At 35.6% G+C, this 25,741-nt stretch overlaps 2 protein-coding genes across 2 annotated transcripts; one reads left to right on the top strand and one right to left on the bottom strand.

The window, feature by feature from the left end:
- Positions 1-4,823: 4,823 nt before the first annotated feature.
- On the bottom strand, positions 4,824-14,708 carry LOC146160436 (uncharacterized). The gene is made up of 11 exons (XM_083384946.1): positions 14,527-14,708; positions 14,168-14,243; positions 11,847-12,070; positions 11,524-11,655; positions 10,457-10,564; positions 7,860-9,712; positions 6,723-6,955; positions 6,444-6,542; positions 6,133-6,319; positions 5,454-5,790; positions 4,824-5,263 (listed from the first exon to the last, which is right to left on the bottom strand). Exons 1-11 carry the CDS (start codon positions 14,620-14,622, stop codon positions 5,039-5,041), a joined length of 3,570 nt encoding a protein of 1,189 aa, XP_083241072.1. The 5' UTR covers positions 14,623-14,708; the 3' UTR covers positions 4,824-5,038.
- Positions 14,709-15,656: 948 nt separating this feature from the next.
- On the top strand, positions 15,657-16,523 carry LOC146160435 (cilia- and flagella-associated protein 90-like). The gene is made up of 3 exons (XM_083385634.1): positions 15,657-15,829; positions 15,910-16,026; positions 16,125-16,523. Exons 1-3 carry the CDS (start codon positions 15,692-15,694, stop codon positions 16,299-16,301), a joined length of 432 nt encoding a protein of 143 aa, XP_083241760.1. The 5' UTR covers positions 15,657-15,691; the 3' UTR covers positions 16,302-16,523.
- The last annotated feature ends 9,218 nt before the right edge of the window (positions 16,524-25,741 follow it).

Raw genomic sequence — 25,741 nt, 5'->3', positions numbered from 1 at the left:
TCGACCATTTTTTTGTTTTTTGATATTCCAAATAAAATCATATCTATCTATCTATCTATGGCAAAACTTGGGTAAAATGCACCAATTGTGGTCGGACGATTTGACGACGGCGGGACTGTTAATGGACCGCACGCTGCAACAAACGACTTCTCATTTCATTACAATTTACAAATAGCTAAAGGCGCCCTATGACGCAACAATAAAGGTGCCTGCAGAAGATAAAATCTAATTTAATCAACGTGTAACACTGTAACAAATGATAGTACTGTACCGTATATTTGTTTATTTCTTTGTCATAAAGAAAAGTAAAATTGGTAGTGATATCGTTTGAAGCGACTATGATAATGGTTCAACAGACTACTTGACTATAGGCTGCGTGGGCTATCACAATCGCGGCGGACCGGTGCACCACTGTTAATGTAGTTATTGCTTATATAAATCACCTGTATTTGTTATAATTAAAACATCAATAAATATATGTTGAAACGGCAGTGATACAACATTCTATTCAATAATTACCAAATTTAAAAATAGGCAGGAGTAGGCCTAATTGTGATCATAAAGTGACTTCTCAAGGTGTCTGTCTCGAGGCCAGATAAAAACTGTGTTCCTTGAGAAACATCTAGGGCTAGGCTGACAAATTGCTTGTGCTTGAGGGATATACTTTATCCTATAAACAAACAAGAGCAGAATAAAATTAGTTAAGATTATGCTAACGATGTTTGACAGACATATTATGTAAATGTACGTTTATGACTCAACTGGAATTCTAGATTTTTAAATATACTTTGGATAAAAATATAGGTAGCATATATTCAAAATGGGATTTTAGGACCACCAGTGTTGAAAACAAGTCATTTTAAAAGTCTTAAATCCCAGTAAAGACATTTGCAAAATAACTTTATATCCAATGAGTCATTTGCGAAAAATAGCAAGTCAGGTCTCTGTCCAAATCTTTTGTGTCAAATTAAAATGTTAAATTATTAAAATTGGTAATCTTGTCCGATCCTGAGCGATATTTTAATTAGAAAACAACAAAAATTTAACATAAAACGAACAAACTCTTTTACAATCAGACATTGGGGTAAAACTAATCCAATTCTACTAAAACTTATTCAATGAAAACACTCGTTCAAGTCGAGTTAAGTAATTTTACCTAAAGGCGTAAGACAAACTTAATTCAAATCACTGAGGAACACTGACCAGTTCCCCGGCCAGGCTATGGGCCCTGAACTGCACACCAACCTTTTTAGCATATCGTGATGAAATCACCATCATTGAAAGTACTAGTGCAGCAATTGCAAGAATTGTACCAGCTGTGCTAAAAATTATCATCATTTCCAAGTTGGTGCTTGGTTGATCTGGTTGCACAAATAAAAGTCAAAACAGATTTCAATCAAAAGTTATTAACTGTTCCAGAAAAAAACATTAAAGTAATGAATCGGGGCTAGCATGACAAAACTTTAACCAGAGTTATCACCGACCTGATTTATTGGTTTAATTTAAAGTCAGTTGAATGATTTGCATAACGACCTAATACGCGCAGCAAGTTTTGTATGGTCAAACTGATTTTTAGTAGGGCGGCGAACGCAAAATAAGAATAAGGCAAGGCAATACACGACTTAGGGTCTATTCTAAACGATCTATATATTCTGAAACAAGTAAGGTATTTTTTATATCTTAAACAGACTTTTCCAGGCCAAATAATAAAAAAATAATAATGTTTTATTTATATGTCTCGTTAAATCAATATTTACAATAAAAGCCCAAAAGATGAAGTATGTGCAAAAACAGAAAATATTGGAAGAGATATAGCCTAACCTACGGCGTTGTCCAGGCTAATTACGGTATTCACCAATGTGCATAACGTAAACCTTAATATAGTTAAGCTTTCGTTGCGTAGTTAATAAAATGCTGCAACCAGTAGTGTTTTCCCGTCGATTAAGGATAGTAACACTTTGATCTTTGTAGGCTATTGAAAAGCAACAAAATAACGTCATAAAATGTTTTTTTATTAGACGGTTCTAAAAAGGAAATTAGGCATATTATGCTTTGGTGAAGGCAGGTCCTTTTTATTATTCAGCTAAATTCGTTTAAAAAATGTAGTTTCTTTGTTAGATTCATGCGATTCAACAAGTGCCCAAAGAGCTACGTTTGTGGGCTCCAGTAACATAACGCAATAAATGAAGTATATAGTTGCAACAAAACCGAGACATACAGGGCAACGCAACCTCTCCGCCACCATACAGAAACAGTGCATTTTATTGTTTTTACTTTGAAAAGATTTTTTTGCCCAATTTTCAACTAAAGTTTACAAGTTAAAAAATTTCTTATAGTTATTATTAGTGGTAATAACCATTTAATTATTGTTAATGTAGTCTGGGTTGCAGCAGTTTGGTAGCCTACCTGTATTGCAATCGCTTCGAAAAGTACATGTGTCAGGGCAGTCGCACTCGCAGATGTCGTTTGTCATACAAAGCGACGAACAAATCGAACAGTTGACAATGGTAATTTTTCTGTTTAACATCAAATATGGTTAAACATAAGGTACAGGGGTGTTGAGTGCATTATTTGCCCCGCCTTACCTTGAATCCAATGGTAAAAGACTTCTTTCAGTCGAGTTTATTCTACAACTGACCGTTGTCGAAAGTGAAAACAAATTCAAAACAAAAACTTTGCATAAAAGTCGTAACTTTGGTTTATGGATAAACCAATTTCTCTTCACAAAAAACCTAGATTGTTTATGGTACATGTTTTTAAAGTGACCATGCTGAAAGAGGTAGGACCATGCTGATACATTCACGATCGTCACCCCATAACGACCATACTAATAAAAACAGGGAAGAGAAAAATTGTAATTCGTCTTTGTGTATGATAAGCCCCTAATCGAAAATTCTATTCAACCGGGTAATTTTTGTCACGTATAAATAACATATCTAGCCACGGTAAAAAATACTGACCGGATAGCAGTTTCATAAGGTCAACCGACAATAGCCTATTACTGGTATCGGCTAAGAGGGCAATTATTTTTGGGGTAATGTACTGTACACAGTTTTAGACGCTACGACACAAAATTACGTTGTAATGTTATATCGTAAAACATGTCATATATCCACTTCGACTCATAGCGAATTATGTTTCTCAGGTACGACTGATTAAAATTAGACCGCGTCTAAATGCATTAGGGTTGTGCAATATATTTAGCTTTAGTATTATTGTAAAACAAAGTGATTCAGAATACATACGAAGATTTTGAGTCGACCTATATCACTGTTTTCAAACCTTTTTTCGTACTAGCGTCCGCTTGACTAATTTGATGGCCGCGACGTTGAATAGACATCGGGGACAGATCTAGGATTTTCGGGCGTTGCAAACATTTATTAATTATAACGTTGAAAAATCATATCATAAAAAATACCTTAATTCGAAATAAATTTTGTTAAGGGCGTAGAAAAATTATCCCCAACAACGAAAAAATGTTAATTTTCTAGGTGAAATATAGACAATATTTTTAACGTAATGACGTAACATACGCGAAAACACTACGCATGACCTATTGTTGATGACCTGTGGTGAGTGTAGGTTTTAAATAGCCTTCATTTACTGAAACAATGTAGGCTAGTGCAGGGTTTCCCAAACTTTTTTAGACCGCGGACCACTATTTGTAAATCTGTTTGTTCGCGGACCGCAATACAAAGCAAAAAATAAATAAAACCAAATTCTATATATTTACAAAACTGACAACATCAATGGGACGGGTGGGATGCAAAAAATGTTAACTAAGAATTATGTTATTAAAATGTTGTAACAACTGCAAATCAGGCGGACTTCGGATATGTTTTTGCACTTAAAAACGTGTTTAGTTACTTTTAAGGAGGCAGTAGTGTTGGCGCAAAGTGAGACAAAAAGCATTTGCTATAGGTTTAAAATTGGAGTCCACACGCGATTTTTTTGGGGGTATACCGGCATTTCTTTCAAATTTCTTGCAAGTTTTTATTACATTTTAAAAATAAAAATAAAAAATGTAATCACAGCATCATAACGTAAACAAACTTGATGTATAAAGATCGTTAACGCAAAGCGCAAACATGTTTCGCTTTGCGTAGTTAAAATAGTCAAAAAGTATGAGAAATGGACTGGTGTCTAGCTTGGCAAAAGAGGCTGCGGGTCGGATAAATTACATTCGGGCCGTAGGTTCTCGACCCCTGCTGTACAACGTATAACTTTTTATTTTCTTGTCATATCGCCACGGACCACCTGTGTAGTCGTCGCGGACCACCAGTGGTCCGCGGACCACAGTTTGGGAAATCCTGGGCTAGTGTAATGATAGGCAAACAAAGACTGACAAAATAGCAATTTAAGTAGCCTACGCCCATAGGTTATATAATTTCAACTAAACAATTGTGATTTTTTTGTTATTTATACAATAATAAAAAATAGACTAAATAAAGGACTAATTGCATGAAAGCAAGCAATTGTGAACTAAAGTTTACTTCAAAAAAACGCCAAATTTAAATGGCAAATTAACGATTACTGAGCACCTTCCTCGCGTATTTTTTATTATAAAGATGGTTAAAGCAACATTTTTTAACCAAGACAAACGCAAAACATAATTTCGGTCGATTTTAAACGTTGGCTTGGGCAGCCGTTTCGCTGTAGAGTCGATATGGCTAAACTTTTAACGTGCCTAATGGTTCAAGTCTCCTTCAATAAGGTAAAAGTTTTTGTTGACTATAATATAGGCTGGTCAATTGAGGTATACTTCATTGAATTATTATTACAGCTGTGATCACTTAATGTACGACAATGTTACATCCCTAAAATTAAATCCGTAATGTTTTATTTTACAAACAAAAAAATTAAAACAGATTATTACGATAAGGACTTTAAGTGCCACAACATACTTTATTTAAAATTGTGACAAATGTTAAAATGATCTAAAAGTAAATCCAAAAACAAGTTAGGGTAAAATAAATTTGCATCATAATATCGACTGGATACAGGAAATTTTGCGATATATGAGTTGGTTGTCCAGAAATCATTTTCTTCGGTTACTACTGCGTAGAGAACGAGTGTTCATATTATTATTGCCATCACAATCGGCTTGTCTCCGAGTTTTTGACTTAAGTGTAGGTGGTGACAAGTTTGGCAAGGCGAAATTACTTTCGTTTGTGAACGCAAATAATCGAAAGGAATTGACATCCAATCTTTGTCGAAGAATTCCCGTCAAGATGAATTCTTTCGAAACGACAGGAATCAAATTCTAAAGAAAAACATAATGTTCATTTTTATTCTATTACTAACAACTGAAAGTAGCACATTGGCGGAGAAACAGAACTTCACACGTAAATACAGATTTTTGTGGAAAGACATAAAAATACGTCTTTTTACAAGTGAAAGTAATTGTTATCTTCACTTTTTCATCTATAAAACTAGTTACAATTAGCCCTTACCTTTAGTAGAGTCGCACAATACTTCTTGTCCTGATCGGTCGACACCACAACTAAGTTTTTCCACCTCTCTGTATTCCAGGATCGTGGGAGCCTCCTCAAAACCTCTCCTCCGCCACACTCAACAATCTGATACATTTGATCGGGTGGAGGTTGAACGGATTTAGTGACGTGGATGCAAAGTCCTGAGAAAAGGGGAATCTTTCTGCTATTGGCTCTTGCCAAGCTGGATGAAAGTTGAAAGCCATATTGTTTCTCGAGGTCAGCGTTCGGCGAGCCGTTGTCCATTTTCTGTTCGTGTTTGGAAAAGGTGAGTTGGAAGTTTTCTTCAGGCAGAAATCTAGAGTCAAAAGAAGCCATTCTTTGTATAAACAAAATTAATAAAAGCACAGTCACGTTAAATACGCAAAAAGCTTTTAACATTTCGTCTAAATAGTTTGGTATCTACAACAACATGTTGCCAGCAAAATGCTACTTATTAGTTTGTATGGAGCCTGAATAGATTTCGCTAAAGCGGGAAAAAACACCAAAAACACAAATAAGGTAAAAATGCGCAGAAGTTTTGCTTTACATAGCAAAAATTGGCTAAAAAAACATAGTTTAGGGGAAATGGTTTGGTGCACTCCTAAATTCAAATATGCGTTAAATCTGTTTATTTTAAACAAACGCACTTATCACGCACCTGGACTGGATTTTCGATTCCAACAACCAACGTCTGTCGACGATGTAAATTCCACGAACCATTGCGCACATAAACTTGACAGTTCGGCGAATTTTGTCAGTCACAAGGTGTGTACACTGAAGCATGTCATCCGTAATTATTCCCCCTAATTTGCACACTGTCGACTCGCCATCTTTATCAACGACACCTGGGTTTGTAAAAGTAATTAGGGTAAGGGTAAATGAGTACAGCTCTGATAATAATTGATAAACTTCAGATCGTTCCATCGTGCTTAATATAAATTCTAATATAATATTAGAACTAATTCGTACCAGTAAACACAACTTTTGGCTTTTGCCTTCTTGGTCTTAAAGAAAGTACTTCTGAATAAGCAGCATCCTCTTCTTTCCCTTCATGTTTGATCTTTTTCGCTACGTAAAAAATTACATTGATAAAATAACTTTTGAAAACCTATACATCTTGTAAAAGCTTCATAAAGCCAAGGTGTTTCATGTATCCTGGATTTCACGATTAAGGATTTTAACACCAAGCCTATACATTAAAAATATTAGCTACCCTAAAGACCCAAAAAAATATTAAAACAAACTAACCTAAAGATGAAATTGTAGGAGTTTCTTGAACAACAGTATCATCTTTGCCCTTTCTTCTTCTTTTTCGTGATGTGTGGCTTTTGATATCATTTGTTGGTGTCACGGGTTCAATTTTGACAGTATTTGTAATTGCTATTCGTTTCTCATTCAAATTTTTTGCACCATCTTCAACATGATTTAAAATGTCTGTATCTTCAATCATTTTATTATTTGTTTGTGGCAGCTCGTCATTTCTATTTAACGGATATTTCAAATTAAATAGAAGATTTTAACTTTCCGCTATTTTTCGTGATGTTAAACAATAACGTCATAAAATAGTGATTGTAATGATGTCATAAAAAATTATCCAACACCGCCAGGCGCCAATTAACGTCCAGCCAAAGGAACCTTTAAAACACAAAGCTAACATGTGCGTCAAAACGTTTAGTGTGCAGAAAAAACTAAACCAACACGGTGAAATATGTGTGATTGATTTGGGTAGACCATGTTTGGACTATCAGCAGTGCAATTTCCCAAGTTCCATGTATGGAAATACGCTAAAGTACAAGCACGCCGTTCGCCACCTGAAATACTATGCCACCATTAGTGCAACATCGGGCAGTGTGCCAACTGCCAAGTCAGCTAAAATACGAGCTGCGGTTAAGAGAAAATAAGTTGTGTCAATTACACACTAAACATGCGGTCCTAGAATATGTTTATAGGGAATAATTTTTCGGTAGCTATCATTACATAAAAAGGCGACTTTGAACAGTGACAGTTAGACCATCGTTTAAGAGAATATGCTTCAGTTAAAAAATAGCATTGTTACAATTTTAAGCGCTTACAATATTAGTGTTACTAGCGCAGAAAAAAAAACCTTTGGAAATTATTTTCTACAGGTTTTCTATTCTTTTTCAAATGCATTTTGAGCAAACTAATCTAGTTAATGCATTTTCAAAACCATCTTTGTAAATTGTTCATTGTATAAGGCCATCATTTTTAAGTGTTTTCTGTGCAGCCGTACACCCTGGCATACATGAAGCCAACTGTATGTGGTCCACAAACAATATGCAAAAAATATTGTGACCAACAATGATGCCAACCTCTGATCACCATGATACATGTCAATAATAGAATTACATTCAAATATATTCTTACCGCTTATAGGTTTGTCCAACTGTTTTATCTTTGACTTTTACTCTTTTAGAATTTCCTTTTAAAGTTTTTAGGTTTGCACTCTTCTTTTTTTCGTTAATTGGTTTTGTGGATAATCCAGGTGCTTTATCAAAACATTTCCGCACCCTCCTTGTTTTTCGGCATTTGGACAGAAATTTATCCGCAGTTTGGCTGTTTTGATCAGTGGCCTCCAATGTAATACTGGACTCTTTAGCAACTTTTACACTTTCACTTGACAAATGTTTTTCTGAAGGTGATCTTGAGGCAAACACTTGGGTAGCCACAAAATCATCAAAATTATCAGAATGCCTATTAATACTGGAGGGCACCCCTTCTCCAATCTGAGTATCAATGTTGTCAGAATTGAAACAATCCTCTTTAATAAAAGTCTTTGAATCATTGAATTCTTGTTTTAATAAATCAGTTTGTGAAGTGGGTACAGTTGATAATATTTGTACTTCAACATCCTTAGGGGTGATTTCAACTTTTTGTACAAGTTTTACATCTGACAATCTGCATGCAGTATTGCAATTTGTACTTTGTGCAGTTAATGTACCTTTAAGGTATTTGATATGTGCTTTGTTTACTATTTCATTATTAGAAAAATCACTTGTATTTATGTCATCTGTTAGGCTGGACATTTTCTTTATTTGCACATTATTACCTTTGTCAATACAGCCACTTATTTCATATTTGTTCATTGTTTGATGTTCAATTTGCATAACAGCAGGTACGCTATTAGAAGATGTGGCAGTTACTTCATTAGTCTGCATTACATTATTTTTATTTAGGTCCTTAGATATTTGACTCACAGCTTCGACACTCTCACTCTGGCTCAAATGCAACATCCCACTAATTTTAGGTGAAGATGAGTGAGCAACATTGGATGTTTCAAAGTTTTTTTCTTCCAAGGGTGAAATAGTTTTAACACCATTTTCGACAGAGGATTTACCAGTATTACAATTAGGTTGTTCTGAAAGCAATGCACAGTCAGTTCTTTTCAGGCTTAGAGAGAATGGTTGAGAGTTTTCACTTTTATAGAAATTATCAGCAGATATCAAACTGTCACCTGGTTGTAAACTATGATCATTATCAGTATAAGGGATTGTATCATCCACACTGCCTTGAGTACCCATTTGTTTCTGGTGATTAGTATCTGCACCAACTGGAACAGTATCCTCTGTACCAATGACTGATTCTAAACTGTTTGAAAGATTAGAAAGACTATCAAAAGCCTTTGCCGAGTGAACAACAGAAATTTCTCTGTTTTGTTCATATACATTTTTATTGTGCCTTTCTTGCAACTTCTTATGTGATTTAACTTGAAAGTCATTGTTACAGTCACTGTTAATTTCAGGGCCTGATTTGATCAAATCCTCAGAGTTTTTATTGGGCATATTTGACTGGGTAAAGCTTGGTGACTGCAACGAAGGCAAAAGAGAGTACTCTTCATCACTATTAAGATCACTGCGTTCATTTTCCATAACCTGACTTTCTTTTTTGTTTTGTTTATGCTTAGATCCTTCATTTATAAATGCTTGAGTTTTTATATCAATTGGGTCATTTATTTGTGTGTTTTTAAACTCTGTGATGTTCAACGTATGTTTAAATTGCTGTGTTTCCAACATACAAAAAGTGTCACTCAAATTGTGGGCTATTTGAGGTTTGGAAAAATATGCTTGAGTTTGTTCAACTGTAAATGAATCCTCCACATTGCTACTGTCAATGTCTGTACTGTCGCTATCAATATAATTTTCTGATTCACTTGTTTTGTCATATCTTTGTGTTTCAGCATCGGTAAAATCCATATCTCCATGGAAAGGAGAATCAACTGGCTAAGACAAAGAACTTAAAATTAGTTACGAGCATCTAAGTTGTTAAGGGTTTGAATTGACCAAGAAGTATTGTAGTTTTAGGTCAAAAATTAACAGTATGTATATATACAAAATTTTACGACTCTTAGCAAGTGATAGAAAATAGGAGAAACATGTATTTAATCAACTAATCAATCACTAGAGTAAAATAACAAAAGGTTGCTGAGCTACTGCACTTATGCATGACAGCTTCCTGGGGAACAAATTCTCGGTTAAAAAAAAAAAATACAGAAAATATTGTTTAATAAATTTGTCCAAATCAGAGATACACAACTATCTGAAGCCAAATCGAAGTGCAAGGTGAACCTTTGACTTTTTTGACAGGCAAAAAAGAATTGTCTTGTAATAACCGTGCAAAAAGTGTAGAAACTAAAAAAACACACAGAAAACGTGGCAATATGGTGTTTTTACTTTGATCGACCAAAAGAGCAGCTTTATGTCATTATAAACAGGAAAAAAAAATTTCAAAAAAGAACTGACATGTGCTATTAAAATTATTAAAAAATAGAAAAACAGTACATATTTATGTTAGAAAAGGGCTTCTAAATGGTTGTTGTCTTGTTCAGATGGGTTTAATTCTTCTAGAAACTAATAGGTATTAGTTCTATTTTAGTCGTATTTTGAACTGTGTTTTTATTCCAATGGTGAAGTTATTCTAATTTCAGTCCTATTGTTGGAGTCCCTTTATTTTTAAGTAAAATTTACCTTGGCCTCCCTGGAATTATCTTCAGTTAACATTTCAGCAACAGAATCTTTGTTTCCAGAATGCGTTAAGGAGTCATTTAATATCCCTGGTTGTGAATCTGGTATCTCCTTAAATGCAAAGAAAATTACTATTTTTGACTTCTATGTGCTAAAACAAAAATCGGAAGAATATTTGGAAACTAAGTAAATGAAGAAAGTAGAGCAACTAGAGATGTTTCAAGTAGAATACTTGGGGATTCTAGAATATTAGGCTTTGAATCTAGAAAAAAAAAGAATCCAGAGTATGGAATCCCTTGTTTTTTAAATAATCATTTAATTTTAATTTATTTTTTTTAGGTGAGGAGTGAATGATATTATATCATACTATACCAAAAGTTGACCTTGAGTAACCCCATAGTGCAACTTGTCTAAGGCCATCATGTTTTACGACATAGTGCTACTTTGCAACCTTTTGCTGGTACTGATCGGGAATTAAGGTCGACACTTATCTTGCAAGGGTCAAGGTGATTTCTATTATTCACATATTCAGTGCAACACTGCACCTAGCATTACACATTAGCCGATCACCAAATACACTTCATTTACACTTAATAATTAGGCGAAGTTAATCGCAAGGTAATTGTTTCCTCCAAAAAAGGCGCACTATATAACTACATTTGATGCAAGCACCCTAAATGTTACGCTACAGCAACAGGCCATTATCCAAACTTGCCAGTAGCATATGTAGAACTGGGCGCAACCATTCAAGGTAATTTAACTAAGAAATTTTATCTGTTACAATTATCTGATACAAATGTTAGAATTGGATTTAAATTTAACGGTGCGATATTCCACTTTAAACATCCTCAATGGTACCGTATTTAAAGATTGTCAGAGGTAAACCAGGCAAATACACTGCTTTATATAACTTTTTATTGTAACATTTCCATATGGCAAAAACTGTTTGGATAGCCCCTTTTCCAAAATCACGAACCCAGTACACGAACCCATATACCTTAGCAAAAAGTTCTGGTTATTGATTTTGGTTCATTCCACAAAATTATCTAATAAACATGTATTACTACTACCTCAAAATTTCTGGACCGCTTATTACATGCATATTGTCGTTCTACCAAGTCAGAGGTTGGTGTTTCAGCAATCTCCAGAAAAGATATGTTATGCTTTTTGCTCTGAGGTGTGGCTATATTACATAATTCGGTCTAAAACGAGGATAAAAAATAAAGGTAATTCTTATAAAAAACAAACATCAAAAGTAGGGTTAAAATATTAGTTTTTAAAAGTTGCCATTATTTTAACCAACAGAGAATACTATTAAATAAGAAAATACAATACAGTCCACATTACATAAGTTTAACTAATATCTTAAATTTTAGAACAAAATTTAACCTACCGATAATGTTTTGTATGTGAATTTAATATTCGCTAATGTAAGTTGATCACCATCGTTTAAGGAATACCGAATATTTGGCTTTAGTTTTAAGGTTCTTAGCATGGTTTTGTTGCTGCTTCCACAATCATAAATAAATGACATAGTCTTTTCTGCTTCGATGCAAGCATGTTTCTTGCTAAGAGCAACTCCGCTCGGAATGCTAATGTCACAGTTGTCATGGCGTCCTGCAAAACGATTAGAAGTAATTTTATTTTAAACCTAGTTTGGTTTTATAAAGTGGTATAAAAACCTATATTTGCAGCAGTTCCCTTTCGCTTGATGTTTTTTTATAAAATTTATTACAGTAACATAGGCTTTTTCCACCAAATGTGCGGCTGTGACTAATGGTGCAAGGAAAAGGCTATTTGCCTGTTGCTCAAGTATCTTTCAATTTTCACTGCATTACATGATCAATTTTTCAGACAATAAGACAAAGACAAGTGCAAAATGTGTTTAATACATGGCTAAAAAAGTAAAATTGCACACTTAAAATGCAATCATTGGCATACAGTCAATCAAATGCAAAATACTTGGAAGAAGTTCGTGTAGAATTTTAGCAATATTTTTTTACTACTCAGAATGTTAAGCTGCATAAACATCTCCTCTAAAGTTTCCAGACAGTAAAGTGGTAGTTGCTCAAATCGCTTCTAAAGAAGGAATAGAATCAAATTAATTTTGAATATATTGGACAAGGAGATGTTTATACTGTTTGAAATTGCATTGCTCTAATAAAATTTCAGTCAAAATTTTCACTGTTGTAATGTATTTGTTTCTAAAATTTGCACAGGTAAAAATTAACACCTATACAGAAAACCGATAGCAGGCAGAGGGGTAGCTAAGGGGAGCGGTAGGGTACATATGTCCCCAGGCGCCAAGGTACAGAGGCACCAAAATGAGGCTTACAAGTAGGGATGCTCAAAGTAGAATATCGAATCCTTGGATTCGAATCCAGATGGGATTCGAATCGAATTCTGCCGTTTATTTTGGGTAATTGGATTATTGGAACCAATATAATTTAATGTTTTACCGCGGATTGTTGCGCCTAATTGCACAAACGCATGTGGTAAGTTGGCCTGTCGCCGCGGCGACCGATTTATAGTGCTTGCTTTAAATGTAACCTGGTAGTGCAGTGTCAGCGTTTTTTCGGGCGACCAATTACTGCGTCTTGCGATAACGTTTAAGTCTAATAATTAAGTGTCAATCAAGCGTTATTGGGTGAGTGGCTAACGTGTAATGTCTGGTGTGGAGTTCGCAATTTCCCTAAATGCGTTAAGTTGTAAAAGTAACATAGCGTTGCAAAACGTGCTGGCCGTCCACAAAATGCACTATGGGGTTACTTAAGGTCAACTTTAGGCCAATATTCAGGGAAGTTATGCAGTTATGCACAACGTAATTGTCAAGAATTCGTTATGTCAATAATAACTTTGTATTCTTTGCAGTACATCATTTTACTGCATAACAGATCATGTTAGTCAAAAAAGAAGCAATAAGACTTAACAATGCTTTCAAAATCAGGACCGAATTGCTTAAGAGTTCTGTGTGCAGTGTTGCATTTTCTCACTAATGGCAGAAATATAAGTTTTGGACACAACCTGGACAGTTGACATATTCCAGTTTACATAACGGCTTCAGATGACGGTTGTTAAGAATGTTAAACATATGAGAGAGTTTTTTTATTATAATATACACATGTTAGAAAATTGTTTGGGCGATTTATTGCTGTGATTGTGGGCCCTGTTATTTTAAATAATTTAATAAAAATATACTAGGATTCGCTATTCTGGATTCGTTATTCTAGATTCGAAACCTATTATTCTAGAATACCTAGGGATTCTACTTTGAACATCCCTACTTACAAGTGCCAAAATGAGGCTACTTTCTTTTTTAAAGAATGTTCTACTAAAATTTTAATTGTTTTTCGTATAAAGTTAGGTATATTATGGTAATACAATAGAAAATGTGAATAAACATGGAGGAGGGTGCACAAATTGTATAGTTTGCCCCAGGCGCGAAATACCTTGGCTATGCAGCTACGTCTCTGTAGCAGGACAAAAGTTTTGCAGTTTTGAGTGACTTTTTTAGCTAACTGCACTTTATGGCGATTTTTTATGGGCGACTTCAGCCGCAGCTGAGAGTGCAAATGCATGCAGGCCACTTTCCAACCTGGGATGCTTTCACAACCGAGGTTAAGAATTCTATTAAAAATCACGATTTTATAAATTAAGTTTTGCGTTCAACAAATTTATGTGTGCATACCGCATACAAATTACTTTTTGACTTACCTATTACGTTATCACCTTCATACACGGGATATACGGAAATGAGTATATTATGCAATTTAGCTTCAGTTGATGTTATCTAGAAAACATGTAAACAGGCAATGCTTGTTTTCCAAAAATCGGCGCTAGTCTAGAATCCTACCACATTATTAAAACAACACACAATATTTGAGTTAGGGTGTCGGTTAGTGTTTGGGTAAGGGTGGGTCAAGTATTAATATATTCATTATTTAATAATAATACTTGACCCACCCTAACCCAAACGCCAACCCCGCACCCTAACCCAAATAATTTGCATTGTGGTAGGATTCTAGACCAGCGCCCAAAAATCTCAGCAAAGCCAACAAGTTTACTTTCTATACCTCTAACATTCCAACTTGATTTTTTTCTTGGTTTGCATCATCTGAAATAAAGCTATCATTACATTCTGGAAGCCGTTGGGTACTGGGAAAATCCATGCTTTTTTTAAAACTCAACAGGGTGCAAAGAATTAGAAAGTTCTTACAAACTTTATTATCACGATCTGCAATATGCAGCTGCAGGTCGCACTGGCAGCCTCGCAGGTTAACTTAACAATAACAACATATTTCGCGCCAGGAGATATGCTACAGTCGAGTGGTCGCCAGGCTTAGTCTAGCCATAGAATACTAATAGAGTTCATTTGCCAATAACCAAGCCTTAACTTGACAATAGCCAGAAAACATTTTCACAAAATACTAAACGCCAATAGTTTTGTTAAGTTAATATAACCAATGCTATAAATGTTTACCAACATTAACCTTCTTACATTCTTGAAATCATTTGATTTAAAAAAATCGTTAGACCGTGAAGCATTGGGACCGTAGTAACAGGGATTTAGTTGTCCTACTCGTCCAGTGTGCAATCCATGGCAGTTTTCGCCAATTTGGGTGGTGTACAGCTTAAATTTTAAGGTGTTCAGGTGTGCAATCAAGGTTTCATGCACACTTCAAGCTCGGAATCTTAATAATGCTTAACTTTTTTGTACCTACACGTACACCCACTTACCCGTAACGCTAATCGCTAAAATGGTCGATTTAGGAGGGCTCTTTCTGTTTGAAAGATAAAAAGTAACGCCAAAAAAACAGTCCACAAATACCGCTTACCGCAAAGCACATCATTTGGGTTAGGGTGTCGTATTATTAAATTTATTATTAATTATAAAGATTGACCCACTCTACCACTAACATGTACCCTAACCCAAATAGTGCACGTTGCGGTATGCAGCATTTGTAGACCGTTTTTGCGTTACTTTGTACTTATCGATAGAGCGCGGATTTAGGTTTAAGCATTTAAAGGTAAATAATAATGGTAAAATAAAATCCATTTGCGATTTAAAGAATGTAGAACTCCATTTTTGGTTATTATTCTCTTTTAAAAAATTTTAAAGAACACCAGAAAAAAAATCCAACATTTAGGAATGCAAAAAATTCCGTAAAGGAAAATATGTCATTGTGTACTTGTAATTTTTTTATATTAACTTATTAAGGCTATATCTTACATTATAACATGTCAGTTTATGTTGACGCAAGCACTGTTTTCGTCAAGAAGGGTGAACTACCACTATCAGCGCAAAGTGCATTTGGTTCAATACCTAAAAGTCGAGATGCCCCAAGACAATTGACATACTTCAACAATGAACAAAAGGTTTACTGCTAAGAAGTTGTTTAAAAATTATTAAAATTTAATTTTCTCCACCATTATTTTTTATCATGGCCTTCAAAAAGGAAAGAGTCAATTCAACCTACAACCGTCTCTTCCATTGGGAAAACAGTTTTAACAATAAACTTCATCGCTGTGACCGAGAACATGCCAAAAGCCGTGGCTTAGATGTTCATAGTGAGGTATTATGTTTCAGAAGTTTTTTTTATTGCTTTTTTTACAGAGCAATATACAAATCTACCTTGAAACCTGTCAATCAACAATATATTTTTTACCATAGGAATTTTCCAAACCATCTCCTACATTAATGTCAACTGTATACGGCCACAAACTTCACATGGCTGTAGATCTTCCAGACCGGAAGCATGTTAGAATAATTAAAACAAGGGAGTTCCTGAGCAACAATGGTATTACCCACTCTGTTCAACAAGGGTATGGCAATGTCACTCCAAGTTAACATGGTAGTGCAATTAATAGCCTTTTAGATTGTTGATATTGTGTTTCTGTAATTTTGTCTGTATTTTTAAATAATTGTTTGAACTTATTTATCCACTGATCTTTATTAATCATGTCTTATTTTAATGGAACAATGCTGTTTTACCACCATGATTTATTCAATAAATTTTGTCCACCTATGAATATTCTTGCATAGTATTTTTTCCAATACAATTTATTTACAGTTGCCAGTTTGGTACTAAAACATTGTGGTTATTATATCTCAATCTTCCAGAAAAATATCACACACATACCATAGAAACATTTATGTACTTTTATTATTATGTATCAAGTTTTCAAATGCTGAAAACGATAGTTGGCAATAAGTACAATATAATATAATAATTATGAAGGTTTGTATAGCTAGTAGTTTTCAAGGGTGGAATTAGGGATTGTCACCGGGTATATAAAAACTTCCAGGAATGACGTCATTAAGTGTTGCGTCATAACCAATTAAACTTAAAATCACCTGTTGTTTAAATAAACTTTGTGCAAACATGCCTAAAACCAATTTTTGTATCCCTTCGTGTAAAAAATGAATTGATTTATTTTAAATCGGCAAAACTTTCACACTGTACAACATGCCATAGTTTGGCGCCTTTGGGCTGAAAAGATTTCCCTCAAAAGGGCTTAGCAATACAAATAGTGTGGGCAAGCGCGTAGCGTGACCGTTTCAAAGGGGGTGTCACATGATCAGCAACCAAAATCACCTAGTCTAGGGGTTCTCGGGGTGACATATGAACACCCCTAGCAGGTACGGGCGGAGCCCGATAAAATTTTACGTTTTGTGTATTCTAGACGTTGAAATGGCGATCGTTAGGAGCAGGACTGCGGAGTCGGTTAAAATTTAAAATAACTCTAGTCTGACTCCGGCCAAAAAAATAAACCTGAGTCCGACTTGTGCGATTTCGCCGAGTCCTGCCCTGACTCGACAGCCTGTATTCCGCCAATTTACGTAACTAAAATAACGTAGAAATTCAGCAATCCACATAAGGGTATCGTATTATTCATTCACTTACATTACATAGTTAGAAAATATTCCACCTTTACAATTTCCAGTTGGCGGCCATATTAGTTTTAAAATTTCATAGTGCGCATGTCGGACTCGGGACTCGGGTAGTATTACGTGGTCTTCCTCGAGTCCCGAGTCCGACTCCAGCAAAACAAACCAACTCCGCGAGTCCGAGTCCCGAGTACCTTCGGCGAAAAGCGCTTGACCGACTTAACGCTTATGAGTGTAAACCTAGATATCAACTACTCCGTGGATGATATTATACAGGAGTTCACATAAAAAAATCGAGAAGACCAAATTACTTTTGTTTAAAGTGCACCTTGCTGTAGCTTACACGCCTGTTTTCTCTACGTCGTTGCTCGTTTCACCATTTAAATATATTTTTGTGATCAAGCCTGTTTGAGATTACTTGAGTCGGTGACAGGCGAACTGCTTAATAACAGACGATAACGAGCGGTGATATAGGCGGTGGCGGCGAAGCACTGACGACTAACGTGTTTTCCATGCCAGGTGCAATGTTTCCGATGTAACATCGCAGTAATCACGGTTTAGTTTTGTGATAATTGTTTACTGAGATATCAAATTTCGGTGTCTCTGGTAGTAGACTCTGTGTATTGTTCGAATCGACTCTGTGTATTGTTCGAATCGAATCCTTATTGAAGCATTGACGACTTGACAAATTGGTTGAAGTGCCAACAAAAATCTTTGTGAAAGCTCGCATTGCACAAACGAATATATACACCAACAAACGCTGCAAATACGTCCCACGGACCAGGACCAGCCCGCCAGGCAATTTAAGCTTACCCATGTATTTTATCCATAAAGTAGTGATAAAGTATTTTTAAGGAATAACAATATTTTAGATCGTGATATGCAACTAAAGTTTAATAAAACTAGCGAACCATAAAACAATGAGTTTATTTGGTTTTAATTTGCAAACTTTGTTTGTAATTTCAGAAAATAAGTTATTTGTATTACCAATAGGCATACACTCAAGCATTTTAGACGAAAACACGCATTATCCGTTACAAATTATTAATATTGAGACATTTACATATAGTTTGTCGTGTGTTTAGGGCAATTGTAAAATAACTCTATTGCTGTTCTGTTAAAAGTATGCCTCAAAATATTTAAGATTTTTTTTAGTGTGCCGCAAGCTAAAAAGTTTGAGAACCACTGCTGTATAAGCCTTAGCTAGATCTGCCTAACCATATTCATGTTGCATTCTATTAGGTGCGCCTTCTTCTTGTGCCTGCTTATATTTCTTACAACTTCTCGGTCAGGACAACCACCTCTGGTCTCCTCGCTTGCCCTCTATTCTGCCACTTCTGTGATGGAATAAACTAAACAAGTTAACCGAAAATAAGTAGTATATCTTTAAGATAACCTACACTACAGGCACATAAAAATATTAGACCAGAGTTCTCAACCGTGGCCCTCGGCCCCCCTTGTGGGACCACGGAACGGTCATTTGGGGGGCCACGGGCAACTCTCTAGCTAGGTATTGCGAAACAAAAGTGTCACTTTTTTTAATATGCCAGTTCTTAAATTTGTGTTTTTTATTACGACTGTAAAACATTTTTGTAACGTTATGTAACACACTTTTTTTTCTGACACCTGCTTTGACTCGCCAGTGGGTATGTTTAATATAGAATAATGGATCATTTTTATTCATTTATCGCGCAAAGTTGCGCCACCTAACTAAACGTACGCGAGTGGCAAGTTTGCTTGAAGGCCTGTCGCTATAGCGAAACAATTACTGTGCTGTTCGGGAGGCCAATTACTTGCCGATACCTTTCGCCTAATCAGTAAGTGTCTGGCAAATGCTGTTGGGCGAGCAACTAACGTGTAATGCCAGGTACAACGATTTCGCAATTTCCTTAAAGGGCGTTTATTTGCAAAATAAACGTTCCGTCGTAAAACGTATAAAGTACGCTACAGGGTTACTCAATGTCAATTTTAGGCCTATATTTAGCGAGGTTATGCACGGCCTATTTGTCAAATAAAAGTAAGGCATTAATAAAACGAAAATCAAGAAATCATCTCGACGAATGTAGTGACATCGCGACATCGCTTGGCTCAGTACAAAACAGAGCCGAATAAAAAAATACCTTGGCGTAGTCCAAGAACAAGCTTTGTAATGACTTACTAAGTTAGTTAAAATGACTTATTTGTTAATTTTTTAGAAAGTAAGTGCATTTATTCGTTTTTAATGGCTGTAATGGTTATTAACGTGAAGAAATAAAACAAGTGAAAATACGTTTAACACAATGCTAGGCAATTTTATAGGCAGCGCGGCCACAAGGGTTGAGAACCTTTTAAAGGGGGTTACGGAGCATAAAAGGTTGAGAACCACTGTATTAGACGTATATCACTGCTCCGCAATCAGTGTGCCGCTAGAGCTAGACCACACCAGGTGTGTCGCGGTGTTTCCGGAAGTTTGTTACTTTCGATTCTTGTTGCAAAAGTACATTTCAATGAATATTAAATATAATGAAAAAGAAATATATTTACCTAGACAGACAATTTCACTGTATACAATAATCCAAGTGCAAATTTTGTAACGTTTAATATTTATGCTTCTTAAAAAAACATCTTGTAGCCTACGGTTAATCGCTAAACGTCATTATAGTTCTAGATAGCCGTAGTCGTTTAACAATCTCAACTTCAAGCGATTATGGCGCGTCGAAACTATTTTTTAACAACGCTTTTCAATTTTTAAAACGAAGCATAAGAGGAGACTATCCAAAAGTATCCATGCACCGAAAACCCATGAAATACCATTGTAAAATTATGGGTATTTTTGTATTAATTATTATCACTTCGGTTTTCAATGGAGGCTATTGTTATTCTTGGCTGTCGATGTAAAAAAACAGGCGAAAAAGTCCAAACATAACCGTCAGGTTTTAGGTGTCGAATACTATTAATAGCTTCCAAAGGTCGCTGGTCGATTATTGTAACGGAGTAGGCTACAAAGTTTTTTTTTGAGGTTCGTAAAACCGCGATTTAAAATATAATAACTCTAAAAACTGGCCGTCGGTTACAAACGTTTTATATACACCTTATTTGATTTTATTATATTAAAACGAAGGGAAGATAACAAAATATATCAAAATTTATTCTCATGAAATTGTCGTTTAGTTTAAAACTTTATCGAATTTAGCCAATTTGGGCATCTGACAAACATTTTGGTGAATAAACTATTACTAATCCCGATCTTGCCCACAGGCCGTAGTTTGGTTACCCCTGACTTAGTAAAACGGATAAAGAGTTGTTGTATTTTGACTGCAGAACAACACAATAGGTGATTACAACGTAGCATATGTGTGCTTATTTTACAACAACAGAACAACCACTCAGTTTTGTAAAATGAAGAATACGGTCCAGGTTTGTTACAGGAAAATTAGGCCCAAAAATGTATCGTTAAGACTTCGCTGTTTTAAAAAGATAAAATTGTGACACAACCAAAATGAAACTTGAAAATAAGTTGTTTCTGCTTGTTTGGGTCCCAAATGCAAATGTTCGAGTCTGTGTCCCCTCCTCCCATCTTATCAGTACTTTTTCTACATAATATATCGTGAAAAAACAAAGAGCAATGTGAAAAACCCTCGTATATCATATTCTTAATACTATTAATATTTAAAATGTTTGAAAAAATTTAGTTTATTAGAGACGTTGAAAGTTTTTTGTGTTCCTGTGACGACGAATGAGTAGTACAGCAAGTCCTACGAGGACAAAACAAGATACAACGAGACAAAAACAGAATATTGCAAGGTTGATCCTGTTCTTCATATTGATAGCAGTATCGCTGTCGTGTACTGTTTCTGTTGAAAATTAATCGTATTGGAATTTTACTAAATTTGTAATTCATATTTATTTTAAGACAAGCTTGCTTACATTTATTTTTGTTTTGTTGAGTTTAACAAACAAAGTATTACAGCAATAAAAAGTATGACGTGTTGCGAGCAATATAGGGCGAGTATTTAACATTTTTTTAAAAATCAGTAGGTAATCAGAGGCCTATAGCTTACTCAAACAGCTGTGTCCATTTATACTCAAAACGTATCCTTTCTCGCAAGAACATCGGAATTCTTGGTTTTTCTTTACGCACAAATGTTCACAAGTTGCCCCGTTCTTAACGTAAAAATAAAACTTAGCCTATTAATACATTTTATATGTTGGGATTTTTTAAAGGAAGGGTTCAGCAAAATAATGTGATCGCATCAGTTACAACTAAAAAGTAAAACTGAAAATGTGGTTACCACCGTGCAGTTGACCGCCAAGTCATTGTTTGACAATTGTTCAACACTTGTCTTATTTTCACCTCGCTCTTGGATGCTGTTTGCCGCCTGACGAATGGATCGGCCGACAAAGCATCCCTGTTAAGCAAGCATTATTTTTTAACTAATTTGCAGTTTCGAGTTGCTCAAAATAAATAATTTCTATTCATTAATTTTACTGTTAATATTTACAACTGTAAGCACCCTTTTGTGTGATTTTAAATTAGAGCTGTCGTATAGCCAAGATTTTGCCTACGCATTTTACAAACAGTAGGCCCACGCTGGATTCAATAGCTGGGGTTTTTCACAGGCGACTAGCATTTTGTTAACTGTTTCACTTTGAGGGGTTTTATATCTTTGATTGATAAATAACTTACCGGTAAGCACCGCTTATTTTTTAAGCAAAGAAAGAAGCTGCACTGAAGATGCACACTTTTAGGCTCGATGGTCTCACTTGACCAATAGAATGAGCGGAACCGCAAGTTGACCGAACTCGTGACATTGCTTTCAAGCAGTTTGGTGCTGAATAAACGATTAACAGCACATCTGTAACAAAATTTAAAGGAATGTAAACAACATTTACGGTAATTTTTGGTCAGTAAAATAAATAATTTCGTTTGGCATTTGGTATTTAACTTCTTCTATTTCGCTCGGAAGGAGCAGTGTTGGTCTCCCACCTACTATATAATAGTTGTACAAAATGAAAATTCAGCTAAATTTCTTTGCAGTCCTAGATACAGCTGTGAAGTTAATGGTCAAAGTTTCAAAGTGAAAAGGCCTTCTAATAAAGTAAAATTCATGCATTTTTTAGCGCCTCGCGCGATTCCTGACTGCTGTTATGTGATGCACACGAGTTCGCTCAAGAACAGGTTTCTCCAGAGTTATTTGTTTTATGATATCACGTTATCACGTAACATCTTAAACAAATACTAACAAAGTGTGTTTGGCACACGAAGGATACGTCAATAGTATTGTGGCACTTGAATTAGACCAGGGGTGACTAACCTATTTGCTGTCGCGGGCCACTTTATCAGTTACCGCTGAGTAAGCGGATCGCACAACTTTTCACTCATACTACAAAACCTGTTAAAATCAAAGGCAAGCTAAGCTTACACTCCCAAGTTACTACTGCATTGTATTTAAGCAGCAACAGGCTCATGGTGTTAAATTGTTATTAATATATTTTGTGACACAACAATGAATAAACAGTTGAATCCTGAACTGTATCGATTTACACAACAGTTTCTACGATTCCTGCATGGTATACGCGTTATTCAATCCGGCTATCAGCTTTTGATATCGCATCGCAAGAGTAGAAGCGGGTTAAAGAAACTTCAAGACTGCCGTGATCTCACCCGAATGCTTCGCGGGCCACACAAAATTCTTTGGCCACATGTTCGTCACCCCTGAATTAGACAATGACAAATATTTTTTACCACCCTGATCTATGGTACATTGTGGCCTGCGGGTTATTACACATGTTTCATTAGGCCCTCAATAAAATTTGTGTTTATGACCATTAATTGTGTTTGCCACAGCAATATGCTATATTTGTAAGGTTAGAAAGACAGCTTTAGTTTGTACTCCATCAGGTATTCCTGTACAAAGTGACACTGATGCATGTCAAGTTAAATATGCATCATAAAACCCATTGGTTAGCAGTAACGAGTGTATTCAAAGATTAATGTCCCTTAATACAATTTCAGTCATTTAAACCATTGAAATGAATGCAATACGTGCAAGTTACTAAAAACACATGCACTATCTAAGTCACAGTGTTGTCTTGTTTATATATATTGTTTTTAAAACGTACAACATAAACAAACATAGACATTACCCGTTTGAAACAAGTTTAACTTTTCTTTTGCTATATGAATCCTTTCTATCCGCAGCGAAGCAAGAGTTAACCTGTACAATAAATTACATATGATATGGTATGGTTAGTCTATGCATAGGTCATGTGCGGCTCCACGATTTTTGTTTGGGGGAGTCATGACAATTTCTTTCAGAAATGAGCTACAAAGTTACGTTAGAACGTGACGTCACATAGTTACGACAAAACGTGAGATCACAAAGTTACATTCAAACGAGAATTCATAAAGACGTCGCCTAAAGAACACCACACAGTCCGTTTATTATGTCAAACTATTAGGTTGAAGAGGTGTTAGGTTTAATACAAAAGCTGCATTACAAAGATATTATCAATTCGCGCCAAACAAAAAAAACGCCTTTATATGGAAGTTTTCAAAACATATATTTTTGAGGTTGCGATGAGACGCTCGACGCCTTCAGGCTATAGAGAATTTATTAAAAGTAGTCTAAATAGAAATAAATTCAAATTTGCGCTGGAAAATGTCTAAATAAAACGTTGGGTTTTGTGGGAAGCTTCAATATTGCTATTAGCATTCTAATAAGCAGCTGGATGGTTTAGCCCAGGGGTTCCCAACCTTTTTTACACCGAGGCCTAGGGGGTCATGGCCCACAGGTTGGGAACCCCTGGTTTAGCCAGATCCGGCATCAGAGTTAATTTTACTCCATCGCGGCATATTTTCTGATAAAGTACTGTATAGAGCAGTGCTCCGCAACCTTTTTCATTTGCGGCGCACTAACAGTGCTAAAAATATTCGACGTACACCTACGAAATATATGAAGATCGTCAATAGAAAACAAAAGCAATATTCCAGGCTACCCAGGGAAAATCGGCGACTTTTGATCAAACGCGCCGTAGGCGTCTTATCTTCTGTTTTTACGGTCTTCCTAAAACATCTTAAGACGGCCACAGGGACTTCAGCCATAAGACCGAAATTAGAACAACTTAAACGCCGGTATAAAACACAGTTCGGAATAAGACCAAAATAGGACAATACTACCTAATAGTTGTATTAACGTTTAAATCGATATAAGTCCTATAGGTAGGCTTGCCATACGTCCCGGTTTAGCCGGTACAGTCCCGGTTTTAAGGCCTTGTCCCGGTGTCCCGGCCGGTTAACCCATTTGTCCCGGATTTTCAATTTGAGATTTACAAACAAAATTTATAAAATGTAAAAACTTATGAGTTAGCCATTTTAGTCTTTCTCAAAACTATATGTAATACTTTTTGATTTTGATTTTTGGTTGGTAAGGCTGCCAAGCTGCCATTTTAACATAAATTAATTATTTTTCAGCGGCTGTTAAAAAATATTTTTCTGGTGGTACGGTTGCTGGGGCTAGCTTATTTTTTGTGTGTGGTGAGTACATTTTTTTTGACGTATGACCAGGGACGCCCGCAGGAAATTTTCCAGGAGGGGGGGGCAATCAGGGGTGTAACCAGAAAATCAAAAAGGGGAGGTCCTGAATTTTCAACTTAGGGAATTCCCCTATTTTTCGTCTTACGTTAATGAATAATGACGTCATAAAACAGTTGCAGTATGACGTCATAGAATGGTGATTGCAAAACGTGATAAAAAAACTAATCAGAAACAGCCAAATAAGTCCAGCAAAAGCGACCACTTGCTAATCAGTCAACCTAAACAAACAACGAAAGAGAAAAACTTCCAGCGTTTACGGTCGACCAAACAAAAGACGAAAAACGGCGTTTTGCACTCAATTTTGGTTTCGCATTAGATTAGATTAAGACGCGTGACCCAATTACTTAAAAAATACGCCGCTTCGAACAGTTTGTTAAACCATGACAAAAACGATAATATCACTTACAAAAAGAGGGTAAGAACTCCCGCCCCGTGGATACGCCACTGGGGGCAATGGATAATGTATAATATTTTTTACCTTCTTAAGTAATACATATTACACTTATAAATAATGCTAATAATCGTATTTTGAAATTCCAGGGGGGGGCAATGAGGTTTTGCTTACGTTGGACGCAAAATGGTAGGGATTACATGTCTGCTTAAAGGTTTTACGTTTGTGAGTAGTTGTGAGTAGTTTAAAATTGCTTTTTGGTGACATACTTTATTGCATTGTATAAAAAAACTGTGTAAAGATAGTAATTTAATCACACAAGACCAAGAATTGAATTTGTTTCTTTAAAATATGCTTTTTGGCTACACTTTGTTGCATTGTATAAAAAAACTTTAATAGCAATTATCTGCGTGGAATAGGTATATATTGCCT

This window comes from Ascidiella aspersa, chromosome 3, assembly GCF_963924565.1.
Source record: "Ascidiella aspersa chromosome 3, kaAscAspe10.2, whole genome shotgun sequence".
NCBI lineage: Eukaryota > Metazoa > Chordata > Ascidiacea > Phlebobranchia > Ascidiidae > Ascidiella > Ascidiella aspersa.
Note: the sequence above shows the minus strand (reverse complement) of the source record. Positions and strands in the feature narration are given on the sequence as shown.

Coding starts and splice junctions, on each gene's coding strand:
- LOC146160436 (XM_083384946.1), bottom strand. CDS start 14,622: ATGGATTTTCCCAGTACCCAACGGCTTCCAGAATGTAATGATAGCTTT. Junction 6,543..6,722: donor TCCTACAATTTCATCTTTAG/GTTAGTTTGTTT, acceptor TTTTTTACGTAG/CGAAAAAGATCAAACATGAA. Junction 5,791..6,132: donor GAATCGAAAATCCAGTCCAG/GTGCGTGATAAG, acceptor TTTTGACTCTAG/ATTTCTGCCTGAAGAAAACT.
- LOC146160435 (XM_083385634.1), top strand. CDS start 15,692: ATGTCAGTTTATGTTGACGCAAGCACTGTTTTCGTCAAGAAGGGTGAA. Junction 15,830..15,909: donor ACTTCAACAATGAACAAAAG/GTTTACTGCTAA, acceptor GCCTTCAAAAAG/GAAAGAGTCAATTCAACCTA. Junction 16,027..16,124: donor GCTTAGATGTTCATAGTGAG/GTATTATGTTTC, acceptor TTTTTACCATAG/GAATTTTCCAAACCATCTCC.